At 31.3% G+C, this 22200-nt stretch overlaps 1 protein-coding gene across 1 annotated transcript; it reads right to left on the reverse strand.

Moving 5' to 3' along the window:
• Nucleotides 1–387: 387 nt before the first annotated feature.
• LOC134686963 (uncharacterized) lies at nucleotides 388–21519 on the reverse strand. Its single transcript, XM_063546857.1, has 11 exons — nucleotides 21397–21519; nucleotides 8864–8967; nucleotides 8059–8205; nucleotides 4808–4960; nucleotides 4089–4183; nucleotides 3256–3379; nucleotides 2894–2998; nucleotides 2428–2496; nucleotides 1856–1996; nucleotides 1089–1164; nucleotides 388–648 (listed from the first exon to the last, which is right to left on the reverse strand). The coding sequence occupies exons 1-11, from the start codon at nucleotides 21437–21439 to the stop codon at nucleotides 560–562; spliced, it is 1146 nt and encodes a 381-aa protein (XP_063402927.1). The 5' UTR covers nucleotides 21440–21519; the 3' UTR covers nucleotides 388–559.
• Nucleotides 21520–22200: the final 681 nt, after the last annotated feature.

The following is a 22200-nucleotide window of genomic DNA, read 5'->3' on the forward strand; positions in this document are numbered from 1 at the left end:
ATATCATTGGCTGGTGGCACACTATATATATTCCCAAAGCCTTATTTCCTCGTCTCTCGATGGGCTGTTAGTGTAACATGAACGCTGCCATCTTTTTTATTTACGTCTGTGACGTCATTTTCATGGGAGGTAACTCGAGTGCAAATCTAGACACTAAAAAGGTTATTCGCCAGTGAATAATAGGGTTATTCACCTCTGGTGTAAATTTTAAGGGTTATTCGCCCTCCCTTGCAATTAAATGAAAATTAACCGAATTATTCCATGTCACGTGATACGTTGTTATCCAATAGAATTGTGTGTAATTTATGTGAGGTATAATAATACAAGTTGTCTCCTCAGTATCTATAAAACAACATCTTTTTAAATTTTCAAAGCAATAACAGGCAATAATTTCCCATCTTTAATATTACAGCACTAACAAAATTATCAGCAACAAAAATGGTAGTTATAATATGACTGTAAATCATTTATGATACTTCTTGGGACTGTTTCTGTCATTTTTAAATAAATGCTAACAATCAGTTTAGTCATCTATTCCATACAGATGTTGATGTTGACATCAATGTTCCATGTTTTCATCGTCTGAATCACTTTCAATCTCTATTTCTTCTTGCCCATTTTTTTCATCATCCTCTTCATCTTCATCACCTAGAAAATGAAGTATACAGGGGATAATAAATTGGTCAAGAATGACAGATATGGCCGTCTTCACACTTGGTCATCACCCCACCAGGCTAAACTAGTAAAGTTTCTATTACAGGCCAAAATAAAATGTGCACAAAAGTGCTCACATGTTACAATTCATAACTTTGAAGTTGCTGACCAAATATAAAGTCATTTTTTTCAGTAAAATCTAAGAGAAATGTTGGAAAACACACAGACTATAAAATGGACAGACAAAAAAATGCTATCTCTTGAAAATGTGGAGATAATCATTATCGTTAGACAACATATACAATAATAAGATGTGTTGATAAATACTGCATAGGTTTTTTTATTTTCAAGTAGTAAACATTTCGTTATTTCAAAGACATCTTTTTAATAACAATTATAACATCAATTTAATATTACTGTGTCCTACAACATACCTGGTCCAATATCAGACAACAGCTCATCCACATGTTTCAACAATTCCTCATCTTCATATTTTAATTTGGCACAAAGCTGTAAAAAACAAGTATAAAATTCAATACATTTTGATTTTTTGAAGTAATTAAATGTTGTTTATTGAGTAAAATTATGATTGATTCTATGAAGGTAAGTATTGGTCAATAATTGTGCAATTACCCATTTACTACAAGGCAAACTTCTAAAAATTATATTTAGAAACATGTTTCACAACTCTTAGTATTGCATTTTAGGGTGCTTTTTCAATCTCAATATATAAATTACACATGAATTTTCACTGAAAGTATATTGCTTGTTTTCACTTCTTTCATATATGTGATTAGTTTCCAAGACTACTGACTGCTGTGAGCTATTGACCTGCCATTTTATAGTTAGTAGAATTTTTAATTAACTGTCTTAACTAGCTATTAAGAAACAGTCATTTGCTCGTGAGTTTACATTCTTATATGTTTACATAAAATCTACTTATGAATTATTATGCATGGATTTCATTGTTTTTAAATCAAAATTGCTGTTTCAGATGAAACATTTTTCAAAAGTAGTTTTACATTTATAGCACGTCGAGAATTATAATATTTGATAATGGTTAATATCTTATACTGTTTTATAAGTGAACAATACAATACACGAAGAATTCTAAAATCAATGCATTTATACCTTTAAACTTATTAGTTAGTATGTCAATTTTATAAAAAATATATTTATAGTGGTTCATTTAAAAATTTACCTTTTTACACTTTTCCAGATAATACCTGGCATTGCTTTTATAATCTTCTCCCATTGAAAAGTTTGCCCATCCAATAAGATACCATACTTGTGGTACTTCATCATTTTCATCTAACAAGCCTTCAGCTACATCTATTGCAGTCTAAAATATCAAATTATATCATTTATTTTGTAGAACTAAACATTGTACAAAATTGTCATAAATAAGAAGAATTAAATTTTAGAAGAAGATGTTACAAAAATCTCAATAATCAAAACATAAATTTTAAATGGACTTACTTTCACACTTATTCAATGAATTGCCATTTCAAACAAACTTTGTGATGATTTATTTTTTCAACAATGTTGGTGTATTCATGTATGTGAAGATGTTTGATATATTTGTTAGTCTTCCTTAAGAGCAACGTTCTCATTGAAATAAGCTATTACTCTATACTTTAGTTTTTAAAATCTTGGTAGGCTTAGGTGGCTGACTGTAGACTTTATAAGTAAACATCACAAAACCAAAAATAAAGTTTTTCAAAAAAAAAAAAAAGTAACTTATAAGTGTTTAGATCAAGCCACAAAACTTACTTCATATTCGTCAACTTCTATCAATATTTTGCTGGTAGAAATTCTGGTATCATATCCTAAAGGAACAGTCTGTAAAACATAAACATATCAATAAATAAGCTTCAAGTTTTAAAATATTTTTTTTTTAACTTTGTGTCAGAGGATGCTTTTATATTATTCTAATTAGATCATTTTTATCTTATATCCTAAATACTTTCAATCCTTTAAGTTTATATGATTGCCAACTTAACTTAACTATCATTTACATCAGTTGGATAGAAGGCATATATTACATGACATAGATAAGCCACTAAGTTACAGCAATATCACACAGTAGCCGCTTTAATATCTTTGAGTAAGAACACTTTTGTATTGAAAGAATCAATTCACCTTCAAAAATCAAATTTGTTAAATAAATTTGATTTGCTACAAGACTCTAGTATTTAAACTGTGACCAAAACATTTAAATTAGCTGTTGAATTCTTACTTCTACAGGGTCTGTATTGTCTTGGTCAGCCACTTCACCTTTTTCTAATGCTTTAAACTTTGGTAACCATAATGATACACTCTTTTTCATTACATCTTTTGCATTCTAAAAAATAAATTGTATTATAATGCATTTTTTTCTTTCTTTTGTAAACTAGCACACAATGATTTTGTCACTGTACATAGCAAACTCAATTTTTACAGTTCCACATGACGAGGTCATTGTAATTATCCAAATAATTCTTAAATAACAGTATCAAACTGATTTGCATTTTAAAAACCTTGTGAAACTGCAAGAACCTTTTACAATGATGGCAAAAATAATGGATTTTCTGAGTTCATATACAAACAATACTTTAGTACCTCTTTGTCATCTTTTGACAACAGGAAGCTTGCCATCAACTGATATCCCTCAGGATTTTCTTTATCTATATCTATTGCCTTTTCTATAAATGTTTTGCATTTGGATTCTGCTTCTTCTTCAAAGCTGCAAAAATAAAATACTTAACTTGATAAATTCTACATTTTTTTTTACCTAAATACAAAGATTTTATTTAAAACATAAATATCTGAAAATCATGATGATATTTAATTTGCTTGACACAGTCTTGCTTTAAAACATATAAACTCTGTGGTGACTATAAGGCTCTAATTGGATCTACAATGGTGAAACACAAGATCTATAATATTGGTTGCAACAGAAAATTCTTTAGAAATATCACTGTGATCCAAAAGATTTAATACCAATCACCAATTAATTACATACATTTGAGCAAACGTAAACAAGAATGAGTGCCCAGTACACAGATGCCCCATCCACACTATCATTTCCTGTGTTCAATGTACCATGTAAATGGGGTAATAACTCTAATTTGGCATCAAAATTAGAAAGATCATAGGGAACATGTATACTAAGTTTCAAGTTGATTGGACTTCAACTTCATCAAAAACTACCTCAACCAAAAACTTTAAACTGAAGCAGGAGAGAAGAAACGAAAGGAAGGGTGAATGAACGGAGACACAGACCGGGAAACTTAATGTCCATGTATGGGGCATAAAACAGTTTTTGAAATATGAATGTGCTGTTCTCAGAGGACTTTAAATCTAATTATCAGTCTGTCAAATAAATTTTACCTTAACCTGAATACGATCAAAATTATTCCATTGGGGCTATGGATAGAAGCTCTTTTACTTACCACAGATCTGTCATATAAAGTTCAGCTATAGCTGAGTAAGCACCAGAAATATCACTGTCTGTCACACTCTGGGGTCCACCGCAAGCTGCTGCTAGCTACAAAATTAAATGATCATTCATTTCTCATCAAATACATTATGTCATGCTGTATTAGATTGAATAAAAGGGTACACAAATGGTTATTTTTGTCAATGTTGACACACAAGACCACTATATATGAGGGTGGTAATCCTCTTCACCGTCAGACGTCAAATGGTAATTTTTGGCTACAGTTAGCATCGAATTGGTTATAATTTTACCCTGATTTGTCAAAATATCCTTACTTTGATTCGTTAAAATTGTATCTCAAAAAATTATCTTTACTGTTATTTATGGAAAAAAATATCTTGATTCTCCAAATTCAGCTGATTTTTTTATTGTCTAAAAGAAAGTGTACATTGCATCCTTATGCACTTAAAATTACCGTAAACGTCATTTGGCAAGAATTTTTACCGTTATTAGTCATGAAGGTACCCCCATTACTACCCTCATATATCCTTTATAAAGTTAAGAGCAACATTTGCAATTTTAAAAATGCAAATTTTAATTAAACCAATTATTTTTTCTGTTGAATGTTTGTTTCGGAGTGTACAGTATGTACAGTATTTATCCCTTTAAGAAGAGTAAATACTCAATTTTCAGTCATATTTGGTATTTTTCAATGTATAATTTTGTACAAACCTCCAATGCTTGTTGATTTTCTTTCTCCTTCAACATTAACTCTATCCCTTTCTGGTAACATTCTACAGCCTGAGCTCCTTCAAACAACTGACCTAGGTACATATATTTCTCATGTCCTTTGTCTGGCGATATCTCTACTACCCTCCCAAAACACTACAAATACAACACAATAAAGGTTACAATAACAGTAAAATATGTTGTATTCTATTTGTTATAGAGTTACCCAGGTATATAATTGTGACAGAGCGATAAATTCATGTGTACAGAAGTGTTCAACTGTATCTTTTTTTTTCTTGCAAGGCTATAAAGCTGTTGGTATGGCTTGTATTCCAAGTGAATATATTTGCAACTATGGCACACTGTTTTACCAGTGTTTACATTCTTAATCATGCAACTGTTCTAATGGAAAACAAATGAGTTTTTCTTACTTTGCATAGCCATATCAGGGTTGTTACTGACATGAGTCAACACTCAACAAGTCCTGGTCTTCTAAACAATAGACTGGTTAAACTGTTTTCTAAACAGATGCATTCCATGATGCACCAAGAGTCTATAAGCTAAATAATCAAAGTGCTGGATAGCACCTCAGGAAAGTTTGCAACTTTAGCTGTGTATTATTTCAAAAAGGTTATAGACGTGTATTATTTCAAATATGTATTTCAACACAGCTTTGATGTATTAAACTAAACCATTGTCTCGTCAGTAATTATCAAAAATCTCTTTTTCATGTTTATCATAAAAAGTTTTGATATTTTCTCATGATTGCAACCTTAAACTGTCGTGACTGTAGATCTAAAATAATGAAATATACATGCAGAAAGCTCTGTTAATTTCTTTAAGTAACCATGCCATTTCAACTTCAAGGGCCTGTGAATTAGTATTTTTCTATTGGTTTAAGTCATTCATATTTGTTTTTAGTAAATTAACACCTAAGTTTTTGTTTGTTTGAATTGTTCCGAAGGCATATGTTTCATATCGGGGCCTGTTAAAGCTTTCTACGTGTATATGGTACAACATTAACATTTCTCATTATTGACGACCTTTAGAGTGGCCTATAGTTATTAATACATTTTCATTCTTTGAACTCTTTTGGATAGCATTGGTTCTTTGCAAAAAAATACTGCATCCTTACTTATAAATAAGACAGTTACAGTAACTTAAATCAATACAACTGTAAAGAAAGTGAATTTATATTAAAGGCTTTTATCAAAAATAGGGAACATGTCCATGGGACTCAAATGATGCCCTCGCTAGCATTAACGTTATAAACTCATGAACTGTAAATGTGACACTACCAAAATTTTTACTTGATCTGATTTATGGGTTAATAAACACTGTGTATTCATTCTAATTATACAGTATTGTACAATAGAATTGTAAGATCTTTGCATTTGTTTTGTGTCAGAAACCAATATGTTATGTCAACAATTTGATCGCAATCCAAATTCAGAGCTGTATCAAGCTTGAATGTTGTGTCCATACTTGTCCCAACTGTTCAGGGTTCTACTTCTGCGGTCGTATAAAGCTGTGCCCTGCAGAGCATCTGGTTTCATTTGTAACAAAGCACAACCCTAGAGCAGTAAAACTAAATCGACAAATTCAAACTTGATCAGTGTTTGTGGTAATGAGAATTGTGTATAAGTTTCATAACATTTGGTTAAGACAAACCATACTAATTAGAGAAAGCTTAAAAGTTTCCAGCAACTTTTCTTTTTGTAAAGTCGCATTAAACACGAGAATGGTACAAGTTACGCAACAAAAATTCAAACTTGACTTGTGAATTGTGGTTATAAGCATTGCGTATCAGTTTCATACAATTTGGTTCAGGCAAACTAAAGTAAGAAAACAGAAACGAATTTTGGGATATATACGGAGGTACTTATAAGTAAGGGAAGAATGTACATACTTACAGAAGAACAAGGATAAAAGTCAATACGGTGGGAGCATAACAACAGCAGTATGACCACATGAATAAAAGGTTTATATATACGCTAGATTCATAATTTTTTTGTTGTAAGCCATTCGTTTGATATAATATGGTAATCATTGCCTCTGTGTTTGGATGACACAGCAATTGAATTTCTATTAAAGAAGGGCATGCTATGCACATGTTTGTCTGTAATCTATATAAATTTTGAGGTGAAATGCAGCCATTTAAGCCAAAGGGTACACATCATCATAATTTCAAGAACCTTAATCATTTCTACAGCACTTGTCTTAATACCCTGAGCTATGGTATTCAAGAAGTAGATGCTGACCTGGTTGCTTTTAATATGGATGCTATATGATACCAGAGACATATAATACATATTATTAAATCATATTTCTCTGATGATACGAATTTGCGATAATACACCAGAGGTGGTATGATGTAAATTATTGGAAGAAGACTGAAGAAGAATTGACGTTGGTCAATGTTTTTTCTGCTGTCAGTTTGATCCACTTGAGCATGCTGAACGAGTGAAGGCCCTTATATCCACATTGGAATGTATTTAAAAAAAGTTTTCAACTGATTTTTGGCATCAAAACCTTTTGAAGTTTCGATCGATGTTTAGTCAAAAACAATGCATTTTAAAATTATTATTCTTTTTTATGAAAGCCGGTACTGTATTTACCTGTACTCGTCCATTAATGAGACATTAGACATATAATTGTCGAGTATTCTATATTCTATCACCTGTGTTTTGTTATAAAAAAATCATTATCACTTGTCAATTATCCGACGGCTTGCACCTCATTCCCAATTTTTTCGATTCTCTCGGGCTTTTACCACGTTTACGTACCTACATAGTAAACAGGTAAAAGTAGAGCGGAAAATGTTCATTCATGAAATTTTCATGAATGAAACTGACGCAATCTGGCGTAGATTTCTTGTGATTTTCTCTTCTGCGTATGGCAGATCCGCGAAGTAGTGTTTGAGATACTCATTTTCAAAATGAAGTTAAATTCATCTGAATCATCGGCGAACATTCAATTTCTTTTTTATTAAAGCTGTAATCTTTTCAGTCAAATGAGAAGTTACTCAAAATTTTAAAAGAACCTTCCAAGAATCAGAATTCAAACACTAGTACTAAATTATCTCGGATCAGAATAAATGGCGATAATCTGTCACCATAAGTTTGAGGCCGATGGCTATGGAAAGTAGGCAATAGCAAGCTATAGCAAACTTTCCAAAAAAAACATCATTTCATGCAATTTTTCAGCTAAGTGGACTTGATATCAAATTGAATAATATTTTTTATGTCACTCACCTGTTTAGCTGATTCTGGGTTTCCTAGCTCCAAAAGTAATGTCCCAGTAGTTTCAAGGGCTCTTATATTATCTGCCTCTATTTCTAAGGCTCGCTGACAAAATTTCTGAGCAAGTTCATACTCAAATCTGTTTATACAATCCTCTGCCTGTAATTATATACCATAAAATAGTTATAAATATACATTATGTACCTCATTTTCAGTTCATGTTTTTTAAGAACAAACGTTAAAATACATCAACTTGTACCTCATTTTCAGTTCATGTTTTTTAAGAACAAACGTTAAAATACATCAACTTGTAGGAATTTACACAACAGCAATATTATACAAATTAAGGAGATATATAATTTTGCATATATGCTAAAGAAATAAAGTGCAGTAAATAGCTTGATTCCAGTGATATAATGTTACTGTTGCATTAAAGAATGCATTTGGTGCAGTGTTTAGTTTCTTTTGATTTAAATAACCAAACTTGTGTTTACCGTTGCTGTGTTTAGAGTTTGACTACACAATGAATGGAGATTCTAAGATTAACTGAAAGATGTATAGCAGATTCTACAAAGGTATTTTTTTCTTTAAATCTTGTTTTGTTTGATTGCATCTGATAAGTAAAATCAATGTTACATGGTTGTTTTTTGAATGTGTGTCTAATATAACCATATTTTACAGATATTTTACCTACATACATGATAAATGTGGACTGTCTACTTCAAAAAGAACTTGGTGTCCTCAAGTGAAACTTTCTCTAAACTTTTTCTATGCTATACATTACCTTATCAAGAACTTTTTCTATGCTATACATTACCTTATCAAGAAGTTGATCAACATTGTACTGGGGAGATGATTTTGTTTTAGCAGATTCTGAGGCAAATTGTTTTCTTGCTTCTCTTAAGACTTTCCTTCTGTCATCTGAAAGATATTTTACACAGCATTAATATCAATTTAAGCATTTTTACAGCATTTACAAAAAATTCAATGTGTATGTCTTTATAATCAGTTTCATTCATGCAACAAATCTGATAAAATACTTAATTAAAGTTCATGGTACAAATGTAGCACTAGTACTGCTTGAAAAATATGATTTATAGGAGGAAAAGCTTGAATTCATAATTGAGAAAAAGAAAATGCTCATTAACTAAACATGCTAAGTAAATAAATAATATAAATCAGCACAGTAAACATGGTAAAGTAAATCAAAGTAATGTTGGTCACTGCATTTAAAAAAGAATGATCCAACCATTTTTTGAAGCTAATTCAAACTTTTGTTTTTCTTAATCACAATTTCAGTATACTTTTATTCATTATGATCATGAACATTCCACCTCCTAAATTTCTACCAAATATAACAGATTCCAAAGTACATGCATGTATTTCATCTGTCAAATTGCAATAATTCCAACACAAACTGCATACTTATGCATGCTAACAATATGTTTTCTACATGTTAGTTCATTATTTTGTACATATATCAGGCCGTCAGGTTTTCAGATGTTTTAAAATTGTCATGTCAGGGTATTTTATAGCTCACTATGAGGTATAGGTTTAACTAATTGTTGAAGGCCGTACAGTGACCTATAATTATCAATATCTGTGTCATTTGGTCTCTTGTAAATAGTTGCCCCATTGGCAATCCTAACACATCTTCTTAAAATTTGAAATTCACTGCATTTCATAAAAAACTTTGGGGTTAAGTAAAAATAATTTTTGCTTTTAAGGTCATTATCACTTCCTTCTCATGTCGAGCCAGCAGTTGAAAAATATATCATACTTGTAGGACTTTTTTCAAATAAACAGTGATGGACAACCCTTACGCATATGCCTAGAAACACTGTTTTCATGTCTTGATCTTGATTTTGATATGGTATCCACAGTATACACAGTGACACTTGATATATAAGCCTACAGTACACACAGAGAGGATGTAATCTCATACTCCCAACACTGATTCTGGTGTTACACAGTGTAACTCTGTGAAACACAGATTTTCCCTCCCAAAAAACACCAAGTAATTACTCCCATCTGGGAGAGTTTTATGACCTGTTGATTGCAGGTAAAAGTAATAAAAATCAACAAAGCATGACTGCATGATCTGACAGTGACATATAATTACATGTCAACTATTCTCCCACTTCTTAATATTTCAATCATTTCCTATTTAGTTTCACTTATAAAAGCTATACAAAAAAGTTTAATAAAATGATTTTTTTAAAAGTTATAAACAAAATGTATTTTTAGATTGGAAAATTATTTAAATCCATATAATCTCATAATTAAGAAGGCAACTTGATATGTACAATTAGTTGTATTTATAGTCAGTTTAAACATATAGATATTAATTAGTATACTGTGGATTCATTTATTTTCGTGGGTACCAATTTTCGTGGATTGCGAAACTCTTGTATATTCGTGGATATTTAAATTTGTTGTTCGAGAAAAGTTTGCATACATTCCTATTGAAATTTTGTATTTCGCTTAATATTTAAATCCGTGGTTCCCCTGTTCCCACGAAATCCACGAAAATTGGTATCCAACGAATATTAATGAATCCACAGTATACATGGTTTAAAAAAATGAATAAAATAAAAATATGAATAAAATAAAAAAATGTAGATAAATTTCATACATATTACATTTATATAATCTTCATTTATTATTTAAATTTATATAAAAGAAAATATTGATTAAATATAATTAAAATATATGTCTTTATTTTCTATTAGATACCATGCTTACAGGTGATGTTTTGTTAGTTTTAATTATGTTTCTTTAGGTATGAAAAACCAACACTGTCAGAACAAATGCTGAATATATTTTTAATAGATAAAGTTGTGCAGGATTTTTTAATAAAATCAGATTATAATCATTGTTAATATATCTCTGATTAAATTTAACAAATCTCATACTTTTCATAATTTTTGTAACTGTCATTTAATGACAGGAAACACAAGAAATGTTCATTGTAATCATCAACTACTGGCACACTTCAAAGGTAAACATAGCAATAAAATCATGGTGTTGGGAGAAAACCACACCAAGGTAATAAACAATTAATGAGTTTTAGGGAGGAATTACTCCAAGTTTCTCCCAATTTCCTCCCAAGATTTGGAGAAAGTTGCTGGAGTTTCCTGGTGTGACACCAAGTTTTTACACAGTGTAAGGAGGGGTAACACGAATTACCGAATAACAGTGTTATTATCCGAATAACACATGTAATTACCGAATAACTCTTCAAATATCAATATTAACACATTTGAGTGACTTTTCAACATATATTATTGAATAAAATTATAATAGAAGTGTATTTTATAACCTAAAAATGATTTACAAGTTGCAGGTAAGTTAATATTGATCATTATAAAATTATGGATATCGGTGTGTATTTCCAAGATGGCAACCAATGAAATCGTAAGGAATGAATAAAAGAAAGATTGCATACAATCCCTCAACGTGTTCATCTTTACACCAAAGTGGATCCCTCACGCCACGTCAAGGCAATGAACAATATGAGGGTGGGTATTTTTTAAATAAACTATGGAATAGTAAACTGTTTAAATTAGTTTTTGTTTTATTCTTTTATCAAAAAAAATATTATCTTTATCATATTTTTATATTTGTGATTTAGAAATGGATGTTAACCAAGCCTCTTTAAAACTATAAAATTACAACTATTAAGATATCCTGGACAAGGCACGGGCTTATCTGTCATAGTCTGCGAAAATACTTTATTTAGAATTTATTGTATAAAAAATTTTTAACTACTAAGATATCTTGCACAAGGCACAGGCTTGTCTGTCATAGTCCGCGAAAATACTTTACCGGTATTAAGAATTTATTGTAAAAAATTTATAACTACTAAGATATCCTGCACAAGGGACGGGCTTATCTGTAATAATCCGCGAAAATACTTTATTTAGAATTTATTGTAAAAAAATTGTAACTTAGATATCCTCTCTATCTTTTTTGTCGATTCCATCATCTATCATTCTCTGCTTTATATTACCTTTTAAGTGTCGAATACGCAGGATGTGACCAGATTCGGGGAATGCTGTTTTCATCGATTTTACTAATCCTGGTTCTTCATCAGTACCAAAAAATAGTTGCTCCGTGTCGGCGTCAATTAATTTCACTCTAAGATGATTGAAGAATTTGCTGAAGATGGCCACAGACCACAATTAATTCCTCTATCAGTTCTTTATAACCTTTTGCATCATTAAAAAAATTGCACCATGCACTTTTGTCAAATTTTTTGTGTGTGTAATGTATTGTCCTAGTCCAAATATATATCCAAAATTCAGAAAGATTGAAGCAATCACTTTTACAAATTTAGCCAATACACATCCATACCCCTATTGACAAGTCAAGAGATGTTCCGAAAACTGTAAATATCACCTTTTTGCACTTGGCCTAATCACTCATTCCATATCAAAATCAGTTAAAATACAACATCCAAAACTTTATTTGACCTCTCTTCTTTCATTTCCACCCAAAAAGATTTAAGGAATGAGTGAGGAAAGGAAAGAAAAAAAATTAAGGAAAAATACACTCTAATTAAAAGGAACTATATTCGTGGACAACGAAAAGAGGGGTCATTAATTGTGGTCTTGGGCCTATTAAGGGCCTAAAACTTGACCAATTCTAATAAAACTTGGCATGATTCAAGCTTAGTATATTATAAAACAGGTTACAAAGTTTGAAAGCCATATGATACCAAATAAAAAAAATGTGGCATTTTTTATATCTGAACTTTGGGTGCTGAATTGTGGCGTTGAATTAGAACAATTAAAACTATCAAATTTGAGCTTCTAAAAACCAAAAGAAACCAAAACTTACACTTTTTAATGTCTCTATGTATAAGTTAACATCTATTTAAAGCAACAGAAAGCATACTTCATGTATCAGACTTATGAAAATTGGCCAGAAGTTAATTTTATATGAGCCTGTGCCAAAAAATTGAGGTTTTCAATTAGGGTGAGGCCTTATATCAAATGTAATATTTTTCACTTACCACAATTTTCTGAAGTTGTTAAGTTATCAAAAAAACTTTAACAGGTAATAAATGTACTTTTAATGGAAATATTAGTTTCAAATAGCATAACACATGTGAATAAAATGGTCTTGAGCAATGTTATGCTTAAAAAAACAAGTTACCAGTTTAGGCCGTTCCCCACATTTGCATATTTAAAAGCATATAAATGATATGGGAGATGGAGATATACTTCTTTTTGCTAAAATCTGTGCTTAGATATGATAAAACATGGTGCCTGGATGTAACAAGACTGTCACTTTCAACTATATATGCAGAAAGTATGGTCTGATGCAAAGTTTATTAACATTACTGTTTAAAAACTGAATGAAATTTCAGCCTCAAAAGGCCAATATTTTAACCACTAGCTATTCAACCGAAGAAAGTAAAGGTAGTCTGTGAAACAGAAATGGTTGAGCAAACAGTAATAAGTGTTTTTGATGTAGGTTCAGTGCAATCTGTTTGGAATACAACTTTTAAGTGCATAGAACTTCACATTTCACCTGCCGCGTATACTGACCGTTAGACTTAGACTATTAAAACAGCACATTTTGCACTCTTTTTATGTTTTTATCTACTTTTTTTTTGTGTTCAGAGTTCACAAATGAGTTAAACAACTGTAATAAATACCACAAACACAAATAGATATCAGAAAAAAAACTGTCAGAGAGAAATTAAGCATGCTGTTTTTGAAAAAATTGTGAAAAAAAGTGAAAAAGCTACATTTTGGGCATTTAACCTAAAAAGTGACTTTTTCACAAAATTTCTATCAAATGAAAGTGAAAATCATTTCTTCTCATATAGTTTGACAAATCAATACCAATAGATCATTCAGAAAAGATGCCAAAGTAAAAATTCAAAATTTGCTGAAATGCACCTCTTAGGCCACAGACCACAATTAATTCCTCTATCAGTTCTTTATAACCTTTTGCATCATTAAAAAAATTGCACCATGCACTTTTGTCAAATTTTTTGTGTGTGTAATGTATTGTCCTAGTCCAAATATATATCCAAAATTCAGAAAGATTGAAGCAATCACTTTTACAAATTTAGCCAATACACATCCATACCCCTTGTAAAGATTGTTGCCAATCTTTAATTTAAAAACAATATCTTTGGTTTCTGGATATTAAATAATGACTAAACAACTTTTAAAAGTATAAGAGATTATTATTATCAATAATAATAAATACAGGTTAATGAAATACTTAGACAATATACGTATAGTGTCTTGAAATATGAAATTTATTTGTATGAGGCTTAGAAACGGGAAAATGCGAGGTTCTACCGAGCATTTTCCCGTTTCGTGCCGAATACAAATAAATTTCATATTTCAAGACACTATACGTATATTGTTTTTATACTGAAATCGAAAAAAAAAAAAAGAAAAATGAAAAAAACATGTAACAAAAATTGTTAAAAAAGTGTTTGGAATTTCCCTCTTGAGGTACCATTTTGGGGTATTTCCCTATGAGCGTAGTCCAGGTGGTAAGACATTGGCGTATTAAGGAATTAGAAAGGGACAATGAACTTAATTAATAACATTTGATAAACATAATATATAAATAACCAATTTGAAGACATAAAAGTTTAAATTGAAAAAAGTTTGACCATTGTTACTTTACGTTGTCATGGTCGTGACGTGATGTTGTTGATGAAATACAATAAGGAGGCGGGGCTTATAGGTCAGTTGGGGTCATTGACGTATAAAGCTAACGTTTATACGTATAGCTTTATCTGTACAGTAAACTAGCTGATTGCAGTATAAAATAGATTAAAACGTTTGAATGAGTTTTTTGTGTATGCAAAATTACCTCTTGGAATCTTTGAAGATCTGTTTAAATTCGTTTCGTTTTAAGAAAGATCCGGTTTTTATAGACCTAAGCACGCCTTATCCTTGCGTGTAATAATATAGTCCGTTGCCGGTCAAGGTTTATCATGTAAACAACTGTCAGTGCGTAAATAAATATGAATTACAAAGAAAGCACACACGATGTCATATAAGTCTCGACACAGATTCAACAATATAATGCATGTAAATACAAGTAACTAAAGAAATGTAGGATTCATAATAAGCTAGAAAATAGAATAGAATAGAATAGAATATTTTTATTTCCCAAATTACAGGGCCCATAAAGGGCATAAAATCAGATACAATTGATTTACATAATTAGTAACAACAGCAATAATAGAGGCATATACATATATAATTGGAATATAAGCATTGGTCAGAATCAAGCTAAAACCCACATATATATATTGTGAATAAAAGAATAATAAAATTACATTATACATGCATATGTATTTATTTTCAAATTATTTACTTGACTAAATGTCAGTGTTCATGCCTGATCTCCTTAATTCAAAACAGTCACAAATATAACAACCCAGTTTTTCCATAAGAGTAACATTTTCTTGGGTCAAGAGCCATAAAAATTTAGAAGATTTATTTAAGTTTATAAAATTATAACAATTGTTAGAAATGTCTTGAAAAAAATCGTCCCTTTGAATATCATAAAGAGGGCATTCTAATAAAAAATGAAGCTCATCTTCAACTTTACCAAGTGAGCAATTAGTACAAAGACGCTCAGATCTTTCTATATGCTTTTTTGAATATCTGTCTGTCTCAATTTTTAAAGAGTGAGCACTTATTCTTAATTTACAAATTGACTGCCTTTTTTTGAAGTCCTGCAATTCTAAATATTTTTCTTTTTTAAAACAATTTTTTATGGAAAAATAAGTACCAAGCTTCCCTTTTTCAGAGTTAATTGTTTGATATTTCAGTTTATTCCAAAAAGTGACATAACTTTTACATAGTTTATTTTTAACATACTGACATAAAGAACCAATTGATTGGTCAAAATTTGGTAATTCAATTTCTCTCTGAATATAATCTATACTAGAATACCATGTATTTACATTAGAGCTATGTAACTGTTTACAACATATAAACGCATCATATAATAGTCCTTCTGTTAAATGTTCCAGTCTATGACAATATTTTAACATTGATAAAATTATAGTAAAATACATAGGAAATCTACCAAGCTCTGACATTACAGCTATATTACTTGACTTTCTGTTTACACCAAGAATGTATTTCATAAATTTGGTGTGAGCAAAGATGTTATCCGAACGCCACATGTTGGCGGAATTTCGTAACGTTAAATCGGCAACTGTCAAATTTGCCGGGAACGACGTTACGTTTACTAAAAGGTACTGCCGCGGTATTTAACGTTCACAACACTACCCTCCGTCAAAATAGAATTTCGTCTCGAAATTTAAATAACTGTGAAATATAAATTCATTGTGCAATCAAGCAAACATTTAAACAAGCACCTGCAGTCTCAATAGAAATTAAACTTGAGAAAATTTCTTCCTGTCTAAATCACGAATATCGTAATAACCTACCACGATCTATGACACGTATTAATAATGATAAAATTGTACCAAAGGCATACAAAACAATATTCAATCATATACATAATATAAACAAATGTCTAGTTTTGTGTCTTTTCAATATAAATAAATGTTTTTCGAATTTTCGACGTCTTCATTTTCCAACAACTTCACTGTATTATTGGTTCGTCTTTTTTTGTTTTCCTCTCCTGTCTTTTGCTCCTTCTGTGTCCTCGTCTGTTCTTTCCTCCTTCTGTGTACTCTTCTGCTCTTTCTTCCGTTTCCTCCAATCTTTTTGTGTATCTCGTGTCACATGTTTTTTATTCCCAAGTTCATTCCTAGTTTGGCCTAAATCTGTTTTATTGAAACTTACTTCCAGTTGACTTATCTTTTCCTCCTGACAGAACATGTTTCCATCCTCTTCTGTAACTATAACATTTACAGTTTCTTTAGTAACTGGAACATTTTCATCATCTTGTGTACCTAGAACAATTACAATTTCCTTTGTAACGATTACATTTTCTTCCGTAACCTTTATGTTTTCTTCTGTAACAGTTATATTTTCTACTGTTACATTTTCATTTTCTTCTGCAACATGTTGCAACAGTTCAGGCAACATTTGGACATCGACCTTGTCCGTCTGTATACCCTTATAACTTGCACTAGTAATATTGTCCTTATATACATGTAGATGCATGTCCTGCATACATGCTATCATGGGTTTTTCGGTATTTGCCAGTACTGGCTCTACCATTGAATTTCTAGTTGACAGGAACTCACTTCTGTCCGCTTCTTTGCAAATGATAAGTCCAGAATTGGTGTCCTTTTCTCCGACTCTGGCTACTTTCATTTCATCAATTAGGTCACAGCCTAATAACTTGTTCTCTACAATGGGCGCTACATCAACTGGCCATTTGAAGGTTTCACTCCCCAGATTAGCCTCTACCTCTTCAATCCCTCCTGTTGTCAAGCTCTTTCCGGCCTCAGCAACTTCCCAATTTCTTGCTGCTCTCCTTAGTTTTGGCCGTTTACTTTCATGAATCTGATCATACAACTTCTCACTTAGAACCGTCACCTCTGCTCCAGTGTCAATAACTGCGTTCTTCGCAATCTTGTTAATGACCACTGGAACTGCAATGCTAGCTGCTGTCACCCGATCAACGATACTCTCTTCTATCCTGTTGATCGTTTCTGCACTACCCATTACCTCCTCTGGTGTGTTCTCTGGTGTGTTCTGTCATATCTCCTTAGACTCCTCAAACAACATCCCTAGGCTTAAATCTAGGTCTTGTATATCTAGGCTATCTTCTTCAAATGATCTTTTAATAGAAACTGTACCCACTGATGTTTTCGGTTCAACCAAATGCTCTTTCATTTGGTAAGGTTTCTCTTCATATCTCAAAATGTTCTCTTTAATTTTTTTTTTTCATCATGTTTAGGGGCTGACACTTGGTCGATAGTCTCAACCCTTAGCAGTTTAAAGAGTCTTCAGTTTGGTTTTGACTCCTTTCATCATTCCTTATAAAACCACTCCTGTTTTCTTTATGATAGGGGCTTCTCTTTTCTTTTGGACAATCTCTTATGTAATGGCCATCCTCATTACAGTTAAAACATCTGAGATTCTTCATCTTTGTCGTACGGTCTCTATACACTTGCTTATTTTGCCATGAACTACTGTCATAATCCTGTTGTCCTGAAGTCAAGAGATGTTCCGAAAACTGTAAATATCACCTTTTTGCACTTGGCCTAATCACTCATTCCATATCAAAATCAGTTAAAATACAACATCCAAAACTTTATTTGACCTCTCTTCTTTCATTTCCACCCAAAAAGATTTAAGGAATGAGTGAGGAAAGGAAAGAAAAAAAAATTAAGGGAAAATACACTCTATTTAAAAGGAACTATATTCGTGGACAACGAAAAGCGGGGTCATTAATTGTGGTCTTGGGCCAGATGTCGAAGTCGCTGTTGTCGTGAATATAAATCGGACCCATAAATATCGGCGGTTATTTGGTCTTCTCCATCACAACGGTCATCTGCTTGTAACAAGTCACTGTCACATGCATATCACAGAGGTTGAAGGTCTTGTCTACTCCAATGATTGATTTTTGAATTTGAGACGTTTGTGTGAGAATAGGCGGAGACCCCATACCTGGGAGAACCCGTCTAATGCTCATGGGAAGGTCTCTGTTCAAATACATGGTTATCCTGGTGCCACTTTCAAGAGATTAACTGAAGCAATTGAGGCTGGCTTATTTGTGCATTATAGTCCACATGTGGTTATTTGTCAAATAGGTAGCAATGATTGTGACAGATATTCTTTTGATGAGACTGCCTTCAGATCAGACATGAATATTTTCATTTATGCTTGTCTTTCGAGAGGAGTATCAGTGGTATTCATGTCAGTTATGAAGCGGTCCGGGCCTTGGTATTGCACTCCCGATGAGCATACAGTTCGCCGAGAGATAGTGAACAAAATGATGAAAAGCATAGCTCTTGAAAATCCTTTTGTACATTATTTCAAGCCAACTAATGTTTATCGGGTGATATACGAAGCTCGTGACGGGATACATTTCACTGAAGAGGGTTACCGTGCCTTTTTAGTAGCTTTGAGGAAGTCGGTCAGTTGGTTCATTAACAAAGTTAGGAAATGAACTGAACTATTTTCTCAATGACTCCACGTGCAATGTATTTTGTTTAAGAAGAGGATTTTTTTTAACATTGAATGTCTAAAATAATCCAAAAGTTCTTACATATTTTTTAATTTACAAATTAGAATATGCCAGAAGAAAGCTTTTTTTAACAGGAAAACTCAAATTAACTTTATCAATATACCTTTTTTTTTTAATAATTCTTTATTTTAAATAATCAAAAATTATTGGTGAAACATTGAACATTATTAACCTTTCACAGAAAACTAACTTAGGATGTACATATTGTATATAGTTGTAAATAGTTATTTGTGTTCTATTTTTCATTATTATAATTATTGGTGTTGGTAATGCATCCTTGGTATACCAAGACAGTCACAAGCCTGTTTAATGCAGTGTCCATACCGTAATATAATTTCATTATCTCTTAATGATTAATTATGTAATGGGTATGTGTCAGTAAACTACAACCGAATTAACAATATATAACAGAAGTGTGAGGTAATGATTATTTTGTTTATTGGAACTAATTAACTCATTATCACTATCAAATTATATAATTGGTACTGACATTTCACTATTGGAACTTATTCAATGTATGAAAATAAAGAAAAGTAGCAATAAAAAAACGTAAATACTAAATTTAGAAGAATATTAATTGAGTTTTATTTTATTATTTTTATTTCTGATTTTTTAGTAACTTAAATTAAGTAAATTTATTACATTTTAAATGAAATAAGAAATAAATGAAATATAATAAACTAAGTGAAAGATTGTCTTCTTTGAAATTAAATATTTTATTTTATTCTTCTTGTACCATGTAAATCTTAAATTTAGTTTGAGAAAATTTTATTAGAACAAACAAAAAAATCATCCATTCAGAAGCTTTGATTTTATTAAAACAATCAATTATAATAATTTTTTGATTAGATATGAAGTGAATATGTGAAAATTCTTAATTACATTTTATTTAATGTTGAGTAAATTGTTATGAAAAGTAATTAGTGATTGGAGCAATTGCATTGCTTTGATGTACTGGTTAAATTTTCAAATCCTTTCTGAAAAACAATTATTAGACAATTCTCTGTATATACAGTAAATTATTTAATTCTTTATTTTCATAGCATAAGCCGTTTTCCTTTAAAGGCATATGCAATCTTTCTTTTATTAATTCAATACGATTTCCTAGGTTGCCATCTAGGAAGTACACACCGATATCCATAATTTTATAATGAACAATATTAACTTACCTGCAACTTGTAAATCATTTTTAGGTTATAAAATACACTTCTATTATAATTTTATTCAATAATATATGTTTAAAAGTCACTCAAATGTGTTAATATTGATATTTGAAGAGTTATTCGGTCATTACATGTGTTATTTGGATATTAACACTGTTATTCAGTAATTCGAGGTACCGGTGTAGGGAGTATGAGATTACATCCTCTCTGTGTGTACTGTAATAGACCACTTTCGAGTTCATCCGTCACCGGAAAAAACTCGTCAATTATACGCGCCTTTATGACGTCATTTACCAGATAGAGGGGGTTGCCTGTATCCCTGCACTATTAACGTTCATCAAGCGTTTTAGTGATTGTCGTTGTGCAGGATGAACTAGAAATAATTGTTGTTCTGTAGGTACTTAATGACAATTCCCTAATGCCAGCAATGCTGATTGTCAATTTTAAGAATTCAATTTGCCGAATAATTTGTACAATATAGAATTATAGTTTTCCAACCACTCGCTTGACATTGGAAGGGAAGTGATGATGCCCCTAAACGCACAAATGACGTTCACTAAAACCAGAGTTTTTGACGGAAATCCATCGAACTCGAAAGTTGTCTATTAGCTGTGCATCTGCCTACCTGGATTATTGCAGCAATAATTAAGTTGATAACTTCTTTTGCTGCCTCATAATTTACTTTATATCAAAATACTTATGATTTAACTATGAGCTGTGTGCATACATGTAAATAGAACGATTTTTTAAATTTTCTCCAGGATAGTTTGATTCAACCAAGGACCTGTATAGTACAAATCTTTATTCAACCAAATGCCTCAATCTTACAATATATCTAGTATATGTCGTTTGATTTGTTCCTTCGTCAAATAAATTCTAACTGCGTTTTAAAATTGACTAAGGATTTGTGACAAGAAAATATGTTAGAAAAAGGAATTTCTTGAGGGGTTATATTTTGTTTGTAAAATAGTGGTATGGTGATTTCGTAGAATTTCTAAATAAGAATACGGTATCAAACTACCTAAAGTAGCCCCTGGTTGTCGTTTAAACTTGTTCTTTCCCATCTCTTTTGCTTTAGAAACATAATAATCATGCACGTGTAGTTGTTTTCATTTTGTGTCCATTTTACGCTTGGCATCACCAGTGCGTTTTAATTTTTCTAAAAACAAATCGGAATCGGCGTGAAACTCCGGATTTTAACTGACATTAATTTATTTGTAATTCTCAGACCCTCAACCCTCACAGATATCTTTTGAGATTCTTATCATAAATAGACCAATTTGTAACAGTATCATTTTTTTCAAACTTTAGTAAAGGGTCTGGGGACCTATAGCCCCCCCCCCTTTTACATGGAAAATTTTTGGTTGATTATATAGGGAATCACAGGCAAATTTAAATTGGAAAGTCCCTAATCAAATGCTTCAGTGTTATAGTGGACTGCAATTTAATAAAATTGAAATTAAGATTTTTATTAATATTTTGTATATAGATATCCCTCAATGATGTATAGCATGGACAGATTGAGAAGAAATGGTATTCATCCTCAATTTCTTGTCTGTTACAGGATAAGCAAATGCGTTTACTTCTTTCAATGTTGGTATAACGCCCTCTTTCAATTGCTAGAGAATGGGCACTTAGTTTAAATTTACTGAAAACTGATCGGTCAGTTTTTAATTTACATATATCAATATATGGGGGCCTTTTTCTAATTCTTTTTGTATGACAAAAGAAATTTAATTTTTCACATTTATTGATAGAAAAATTTATAATTTGATAAGCCTGGTCATAGATTCTTTGTTGGATACTATTTATGTGATATTTTAAA

Source organism: Mytilus trossulus, chromosome 1, assembly GCF_036588685.1.
Source record: "Mytilus trossulus isolate FHL-02 chromosome 1, PNRI_Mtr1.1.1.hap1, whole genome shotgun sequence".
Lineage (NCBI taxonomy): Eukaryota > Metazoa > Mollusca > Bivalvia > Mytilida > Mytilidae > Mytilus > Mytilus trossulus.

Excerpts from the sequence above, each read along its gene's own strand:
- LOC134686963 (XM_063546857.1), bottom strand. The coding sequence starts at position 21,439 with ATGGGAAAGAACAAGTTTAAACGACAACCAGGGGCTACTTTAG. Across the intron at positions 4,961-8,058 it reads ACCCAGAATCAGCTAAACAG|TGTTTTGGGAGGGTAGTAGA; the intron begins GTGAGTGACATA and ends TTGTATTTGTAG. Across the intron at positions 4,184-4,807 it reads AAAATCAACAAGCATTGGAG|CTAGCAGCAGCTTGCGGTGG; the intron begins GTTTGTACAAAA and ends TTAATTTTGTAG.